Source organism: Bombyx mandarina, chromosome 23, assembly GCF_030267445.1.
Source record: "Bombyx mandarina strain Sakado chromosome 23, ASM3026744v2".
Classification (NCBI taxonomy): domain Eukaryota; kingdom Metazoa; phylum Arthropoda; class Insecta; order Lepidoptera; family Bombycidae; genus Bombyx; species Bombyx mandarina.
The window spans coordinates 15,878,146-15,887,526 of NC_143229.1; the positions used below are offsets into that span (position 1 = coordinate 15,878,146).

The 9,381-nt window shown below is 34.1% G+C and overlaps 1 protein-coding gene and 1 long non-coding RNA gene across 2 annotated transcripts; one reads left to right on the forward strand and one right to left on the reverse strand.

The window, feature by feature from the left end:
* Window positions 1-1,737: 1,737 nt before the first annotated feature.
* LOC149500224 (uncharacterized) lies at window positions 1,738-8,863 on the reverse strand. Its single transcript, XM_089737425.1, has 2 exons — window positions 8,715-8,863; window positions 1,738-2,306 (listed from the first exon to the last, which is right to left on the reverse strand). The coding sequence occupies exons 1-2, from the start codon at window positions 8,861-8,863 to the stop codon at window positions 2,150-2,152; spliced, it is 306 nt and encodes a 101-aa protein (XP_089593551.1). The 3' UTR covers window positions 1,738-2,149.
* Window positions 4,974-7,144, forward strand: LOC149500225 (uncharacterized). Its single transcript, XR_016325191.1, has 2 exons — window positions 4,974-5,539; window positions 5,631-7,144. It is a non-coding gene; the product is annotated as an uncharacterized LOC149500225 (long non-coding RNA).
* Window positions 8,864-9,381: the final 518 nt, after the last annotated feature.

The following is a 9,381-nucleotide window of genomic DNA, read 5'->3' on the forward strand; positions in this document are numbered from 1 at the left end:
TTACTAACTGACTTCGTGCCATGTATAATCGTCAAGAACATTCCTTACAAGTCGAGTACCTTCGATGTGTGTTTCCGCTATCTGACAATAGATGGTGTTGTACTTCTCGAGCGTTCTACTAGATCCTTCGATATTCGTTCGGCTATTCGACGATAGATGGCGTTACTCTTACCGTAACAATAACATTACATACTCTTTTTGATTTTTTTCGCTCAAGATATTTGTATAGGTATTTAATGTATTATGTTTATTTATTAATGAGATATATTTTGTTGAAATGACGGCCAATAACGCCATCTAGCGAGATCTGGATACATTTTGACAAAACTTTGGTTCTATTAGTCGGTAAACTACGAGGGCGGCACTGAAAATTTCGGGAATCAACGAAGTGACACAACATTACTATTTAAAAATGTATTTATTGCTTTTCAAAGTATTCTCCGCGAAATTTGACACATTTTTCCATACGATGAAACCAATCATTGAAGCAACCATTCCATTCGGAAGTTGGGGTCTCCAAAATGGCCGTTTTGTAGGCGTCCACAGCTTCTTCAGGTGATGAAAATCTCTGTCCACGCAATTTATTCTTTATTTTAGGGAAAGTATAGAAATCATTAGGGCTTAGGTCGGGACTGTACGGCGGATGGTCTAATAATTCTATGTTTTCTTGCTCTAAAAACTCTTTTGTTCTGTGCGCGGTGTGAGAACTCGCATTGTCGTGATGGAGGATGATGCGGCGGTTGCAGTTCTCTTTACGGAGTTCAGAAACGACCTGTGGCAAACAAATGCTAGCATACCATTCTGCATTAACCGTTCTTTGTCCCTCAAAAGGAATAGTCGTAACATGGCCGGTTTTGGAGACAAACGTGGCCACCTTTTTTTTTGCAACACTCCGTGAACGAACAATTTTTGTTGGCTTTAACTCATTTTCGAACACCCAAACTCGTGACTGGTTTTTTGTTTCGGGTTCGTACGCGTATATCCAGGATTCGTCACCTGATACAATGTTGTATACAGCATTTGAGAATCCTGCGTGGAATCTTTCGAGAGTTCTGACGCACCAAGTAACGCGAGCCGCTTTTTGCTCTTCACAGAGCGAATGCGGTATCCATCGGAAAAACAACTTTTTTACATCTAATTGTTCATGCAAGATTATTTGTATTTGACTCATGACAATGTCTAAAGTTGCCTGAATTTCGCGGTATGTCACATGTCGATCTTCCTCAATCAGCTTACGCACAGCATCAACGTTTTCTTGCGTTGACGACCTTGACGGGGATCATCACTGAGCTTGACACGTCCACGTTGAAACTCAGCAAACCAGCGATAAATTGTGGTTTTGGATGGGGTTTCATCACCAAATGCAGAAATCATCCGGTCAACACACTGTTTTTGTGTTAAACTACTTCGAAAGTCATAATAAATCATCGCTCTTGAATTTTCTCGAGTCAATTCCATTTTCTCAACGACTAAACAAGTTTGACAAAACCTCGTGACAAGACCGAGAATCTTTTTTTAAATAAATAAATGGTATTCGATTTTTAAAACCAAGGAGTTTTCAATTAAAAAGATTTTAACATGACAGGAACAGTGGAAATATTCCATTCCCGATACTTTTAGTTCAGCCTAGTATGGAAGGTAAGTAAGACCATCTTTTATAGGGGACAAGTTGAAAAGATGTCCATCTGTAAACAGCAAGTTGTTGTTCGAAGACTCATCGAAATAGAAGCAGGAAGTGGAAATGATATGAATATAGCAGTTTCAAACAGAGCGCAATGAGCCGGGTTAAAGAGCATTGTGGTGCCAAGTTTATGGCGCTGTCTATAAAATCCTTCCACTTGGCTACTGTGGCGCCACCTCGATTGGCTCTCTTACAGCGGTCACTTTTTAACTGAGATGGTGTTCCTTACTACTCACATGGGTATTTTTAAGTTTATTATTTCTCAAATCTATTACTGTGGAGACGATTTTCGATGCTATTGACGTTATAACGCGAATAACTCTCTCTTTCAACAATCTTAATTTAGTATATTGGATGCGAATTGTTTTTTTTTTATTGATTAAAAGACGATTTGAAATATATATTTTTTTACTACAGCAACATTGGCCGCGTTGCTAGCGTATTGTAAACGTCCGTATTTAATTAATACTATGATTTTCCTTTTCGTATTCCATCGATCACGCTTTCTTTGATATTATCGAATTTAATCGCCAATGCTTCGACGTCCTGTCTTGTGTTTCGCGCCAACATACCGAAAAGTTGTATGAATTTCGACAAATCCAAATGTTCCCTGTTTAGGTTCAGTCTGTAATTGAAAGATTATGAGAAGTATAACGTGTTTATTGCTAAGATAACAAACAAGTATTTGCCAAAGATGTCGGAAGCCACACAATTTGAAAATAAAATAATTTTGAATGTGCATTTTGTCTTCAATGTCCAAAAAATCATGTTTTTACTATTGTTTGTTACTTCCACAGTGTCATGTCCTATGGCATTTTGCTATGGGGCAATGCGGCCGATGTAGAAATGATATTTATTCTGCAGAAAAGAGCTATACGTGCTATTTATAACATGCACTCAAGGGAATCCCTGAGGGAGAAATTTAAAGAAATTAAAGTTCTCACTATGCCATCCCAGTACATTTTTGAAAATTTGATGTATGTTCGTAAACATATTGAGGAGTTTCCTAAACAGTCGGACATACATAATAGAAATACTAGGAACAAACACAAGCTTGTTGTGCCGATGAGTAGGTTACATAAGATACGAAATTCATTCGGGTGTTTGTCTGTGCGCCTGTACAACAAAATCCCACAAGATGTTCAGAACCTACATATACATAGGTTTAAGAAAACTATTAAAGAACATCTGTGCAATAAAGCTTATTATAAAGTCAATGATTATCTAGAAGATTGCACAAAGTGGGAATGAGTTGCTCGCTCCGGGCATTTCAATATTGTAGTAATTGTTACGTTATATTACTCATTGTAAAAAAGTCATATTTAAAAAAAAAATCTAATATTAAAAAATAAATAAATAATAATTTCATATGTAAAAAAAAAAGACATGCCCGCTGAGTTTCTTGCCAATTCTTCTCAGGACGGAGGCTAGTTCTTGTGAATTGGCGGTAGTTTTTTTGACGTTCAACAAGTATGTACTTTCATTTATGTTGAATAAAAATTTTTGATTTGATTTGATTTGATTTGATTTGTATATAACAATTGCTAAATTCATTTAGCGATTTAATATCCTTCCAGCTAATTTTAGATCTAAATGCGTGGTACTTTCATTCGTATAAAATGGGGTTAAGGACCTAATTATTCCGAAATAGATAGACATAAAAATTATGGTCTTAATTGATTGGAACGCAGAGATATTTTAAATGCCTCTCTTACTTTGTGATTTGAAGTCAAAATCTCAATTGCTATATGTATGTAAACAAAAACCTTTATCATTTAAAACCTTTAAAGCTGTTCAATTTTAAAAAAGATTCTTCTTAGACGAAATCACTCACCTGTCATTCATTCGGTGATAAAGAGCAGGGGGGTGCAACTCCCATACAAAGGAAAATAACATACAACTAGCGTCATCTTTAGGAACCGGCGAGGTCATTTTTGAAACGTTTTGGCCTTAATGAACTAATAAACTCACTAGATGGCAGATACGAGTTCTGACTCAATAAAAAAGGTTAGCATACTTTGAAGCAGTGCTTCCATTTTTAGGGAATTCTCCCTTTTTTAGGGAAAAATAGCTGATATTTTGGATGATAAAGACAATTTAAAAAATATAAAAAGCAAAGCCTATACTAGTAACTGTTGTGAATTTTAAAATAAACGGTTTTTAAAGTAAAACAATGAACATTTTATTTTATGGAGAGAGAATGACATTAAGTCGAGTTGACAAGTAAAAGAATAAAACAGAGTTGTGTATAAAAACTATTAAGAAGGTTTGATTCAACAGTAACCCTCTAGTAAAGTAAATCATAGATTAAGCCACTGCTTTTTTCTTAGGGATTCCCCAGAATCCCAATAAGTATAATCCGCCAAACTTTTATTTACCTATTTTCGTTGATGTCACCAGAACTTACTTGTATTGTAATATACAGGTACTTCATGTACCATGAAAGATTATCATGGTAATTTCATTTACGAAAACCTTGTAATTGTCATTTCACTTTTGCTAGCAGTTCCTTCTTCAAAGACTGAGGTGGAAAGATTATTCAGTGTTCTCAAATGTAAAAACTGACAAAAGAAATAGGCTTTCTAATGAAACCCTGAACGGCTTGCTTCATAGAAAGTTCCCAACTTTGCCAGCAAACAATTGCTCAATTTTAGAACCGAACAGTGTTCGGTTGCGTGCAGCAAAAGAATATAAAAGAAATGCGTCGACTCCCTTGAAAATTCTAATCCTATAGATCTATGATCTTCTGGGGGCGTTTATATTATATATACCTACATTAAATAATATGCTGTGGTTTATTTTCTGTATTTTATTTATGCTTTCTATATAAAGGATTTATGAAAGTTGTCTAGGAAATTTTAGGGATAAATTCAAAAGAAACTAGGGTAAAATGTGTTAAAAAAAACTTAAGTGGAAACACTGCTTTGAAGTTTTCAAAATTCCAGGGCCGGAAAACAATCTCAAAAAAAAAAAAAAAAGTTTTCAAAATGTCGTAACGATTTAATTTTTTAAATCGTTTTTTTTTGGTCTTGGTGTGAGTTATTTTACGTTGTAGTATTAATTTAGAGCATCTTTTAGCTTTATGAGAATATTAGACGATTAGACATTGAGAAACTCTGTTTTGAATTCTCTTTAGACATAACTTGGTTCCAATACTTTTTTCTTCGTTAGCGTTTCGTAAGCCTGTGTAACAATTTTCGTTTCTTACAGAAAGTTTATTATTAAAAATCAGCATGCCTCGAAGATCGAAAATGAAATGCTATTTCGGGTGCCTTGATAACGGTGAGTTTACACTATTTTCCCGGTATATTATTTGCTAACAGAATTATTATTCATAATATAATTAAATGAATTAGCACCAACTAATGGTCCTTCCTATTTCTGCTGCCTAGCTATCATATATGTTAAGTTTGATTAAAACAGTCGGTGTTAAGTCTCGTACTATCACACACACAACTCAGATAATAAAATTGTCTCGAGTGGGTGGAAGTATTTATGTTTTGCAACTCAGCGTATTATATGCTTATTGTCAAGTGGGCCCGAACTAGTTTTTTGGAATGATCAATCAGTCATCCTTTCCTGTTTAAATAAAATACAGCACAATTGATCTCACATCCAAAGTTAGATGATGGCATTCACATTTTGTTTCCTGGTGTTTGATAACCAAGTTACACCAAGTGGCCTGTGACCACGTTCATCCTTCTACCCAATATAAAATAATGTTTTTATTTTTGTAGACAAAGGTTTGATAATGACAAAATTTTATGGAAAAATTATAAGGAGCACTAAAATGTCTGAAACATGAAAAGATTGATGCACTATATTTGAACCAGAACGTGTTATGTAATATATTAATTTGTAAGTATGATTACATTAACACTAAATTTTTCATGGTCGTATTTTTTCAATATTTGTTACATACTTAAGATACTTTGTTTCTCCGTTTCAGAAGAGAAACTGATTCAGCAAGGAATGTGAACTCACAAGGGATCTTAATTTTTTTTAAATATGTTTATAATTTATAAATTAATAGATGAAATAGTTCATAAGAACTAAATTGATGCCAATTTTGTTTTAAAATAGGTTGTTTAGTTCTTATAGTTATACTATTACGTTTGAATAGTTGTAATTAGTAAGTTAGTAATATATGAAAATACTGATATAAATTTTTGTAAATGAGCTTTTGTAAATTCTACGAGAAGATGATTTTAATTAATGATCAAAAGTCAACGATCTTCAAAAGCATTATTTGCAATTATTTAGATTAACTGTGGAATATATTTGCTAACTTGTGTTTTCTGTATGAGCAGATATAAATGAAAATGCCCAAACATGATTATGTTTCTTACATTTTCATTATGTGACATCAATATGCTTGTGACTGAGTATATTAATAATTTATTAAAACTTAAGTGATAGACAGCAACCCCTATGACACTGCTGAAGTTTATAAGCACTGGTGACCACTTATCATGAGCCGGGTTGTGTGCTCGTCTGCTGTTGAGTGCAATAAAAATTTTCGAGACCCTTTCTATTATTTAGATGTAATATTAATGTACATTTAATTTGGATTAAAAGATAAATTTACATTTTATGTTTGCATGTGTATGTTTATAATTCATTTGCATGTAACGAACATCAGTTTCTTTTGTAACAAAATGCAAACTAATGGTTTGTAATGAATGTAATTAACTTTAAGATGATTTTCTTTCAATCTGCTGTTTGTTTCATCTAGTATTACCAAAGCTAAAGCATCAGAAACGTCAGAATAGAAATAATTTAGTTAAAGAATAAAAGTATAACTATTGTAATCATGTCTAAGATTACTATAAGTGTCATTAAGTACAAACTATCAATATTTAAGAGTACTTTAAATCATCATTACATTTTTTAAACATTTTTTTGTTTTTTTTTTGTTTTTCAAATCTTGTAACAAAACGTTTGTGCAGAACAAAATGTCACATGTTATGAACATGATTGTGGGTTGATCGTTTCTTAAATTTCTAAATGTTTATAAGAATGCTAAGAATAATTTAGTATTCACTTTAGTGTGTGTATTATCTCTACAATGCTAGTTTAAATGACAATTATTGTATGACGAAGCATAGGTAGTATTTATAGATGTAATATTTTCATACAAGGTCATGTCACGATCAACTTTAAGCAAGAACTGCTATCATTAAGAAACAAATTTATTAAATTTAATTCAAATTGTCTACTATGTTTATAATGGAAAGCTGACATGTTTATATTTCGCACAAATGACTTAATTGACATTGAATGATTTGATTATCTAGACTTAATTAACTTTTAGATAACTTTCGATTTAATGTTAATAAGTACGCTAGTAGGATTAATCGAGAGGAGTTATTGTTATTCGAAGTTTTATACAATTGTACGTTCATACAATCTTTTAACCGAAAATTGTTTGTAATATAGGGAAATTAAATAGCTTACAGAGAATTACAGCTTTTTATTTTAAAAAACTGTTTTCTCTCTGTATGAAAAGATCTTATCGATTAGAATGCTGAACACAATCAAACATTCCTTAATATCTCATAAGTACTACCGGGAATTCCAGCGATTCTAAACGATAAGATTTTTTCATAAAGAGAGTTATTAAAAATATTAAAATTACTAAAAAAGCCACCTGGTGGGGGGTAGGGAGACTAATAATCGACCATAGCGACGCCTGCTGGACCGGGCTTTAACTAAAGCAAAAATAAAAACGAGAGTTGCGCATCTATCTCTAATATATTAAGTGTATAATCTATGATAAAGAGTCTTTCAGTTTTGCATAGTATACCTAATAATATATTTTTTTTATGGCTTAGATGGGTGGAAGAGCTCACAGCCCACCTGGTGTTAAGTGGTTACTAGAGCCCTTATGTAGCCCATATAAGTTTTAAGGTCTCAGTATAGTTACAACGGCTGCCCCGCCTTTCAAACTGAAAAGCATTACTGCTTCACAGCAGAAATAGGCGGGGTGGTGGTATCTACCCGTGCGGACTCACAAGAGGTCCTACCACCAGTTACCACCAGTACTGCTTAATTTATTAAATTACAGAAAACGTAATTAAGTCTTTTGTTGTTAATTCACTCTGTAGTATTCTATCTATACTTAATACTTAATAATATTATAAAGAGGAAAGATTTGTTTGTTTGTTTGTTTCGAATAGGCTCCGAAACTACTGGACCGATTTGAAAAATTCTTTTTTCATTAGAAACCGACATTGTCCCTGATGAACATAGGCTACTTTTTTTTTTTTTGGTTTCATGTGTGTTTTAATGTTTCCGAAGCGAAGCGAGGGCGGGTCGCTAGTATCATTATAAAATACATCCCAACCTTAACACTTTTTTTCCTACCTATGCTGATAGCCTTGAGAGGCTATTTCAGCTTCTCCTTGACGTGTAGGTGAGCTCGCGGGGCTCAAACCAGGAGTGTTGCTAACACTGGCCCTAGTAAGAGCAGTGTTTCGCAGAATCTACCACCGGATCGGAAACGCGATCCACTGAAAAGATCCGGCGAGAAACTCAGTGGGCTGTGTCTATGGGTTAATTCGCTGACCGGTGCTTGTGGTGCCTAAAAGCACCGTTAATGGAAACGACGGGTTCGACGACGGTGAATCACTATTGAAGAATCCAAGACAGCACAATCGCGCGTTTCTTTTATATGTACGTAAGATGGCATTATTTCATATTTTTCTACTTTGTGTATTATATTATTAAGCAATTATTCGAGGTAGAGCATCTTGTAAGTCCGCACGATTAGGTTCCACCACCCTGAATTCACTCCCACCTACCCCACCACACTTCTGCCGTGAAGCAATAATGCGTTTCGGTTTTAAAGGCAGCCGTTGTACTGTAAAAACTGAAACTTTAGAAACACGTGTTTCAAGGTGGATGGCGGCATTTGCGTTGTAGATGTCTATGGGCTCCAGTAACTATTTAACACCAGTTGGGCCGTCAGCTCGTCTGCCTATTAAGACTTATAGGTATTATATACCTACGTTTCACGAATATGAAAACAAACCTTTCGTAAACTTCATCAAACAAACTCTCGCTTAATATTCTGCCGTCAATTATGCCGCTTCTGGTAAAATATTCCTTCGTGACGGCATAACTGACTCCCTCTGATCCGGTGACGGCTTTTAATACTGTGTGTATCTCTTCTAAATTCATATTTTAGGATATTTTCTTTTTATATGCGTATTAAGTATGTATTAAGTTTAATTTGAAAAACTAGATGGTTTAGAGATTTTGATAATGAGTGAGTTTTCATGTAGTGTCTTGAATAGTGTCCCTCCCCTCCTCATATCTTCGCGGAGGCGTTGTGAGGTACAGTCGATTGGATGGAATAGGGACTAGAGGTAGAATAGGAACAAATCTGTGATGTCACAATACTTTTATTGAGTTGTTAGATTTAACTTTGTTGAACTGAAAATGGCTTTTATTTAGTGTTTAAGAACGTTAAATAGTTTAATTTAGTCATCAAAGTTTTGTAACTCATTAAAGATTAAAGTTAAATACCTAAAATTAGGTGCCTACCTAACAACTAAACAGTGCCAGCCCTATCGAAAAACCATTGTCCCATTAAGCGACCCGATTCACCCCACCGCCTGGGTGAATAGGGACAAGTGACTTTTTGTAAGTTTTTTGTGATTTTTCTTAAACTATATCTTAATGATATCTAAATCTTT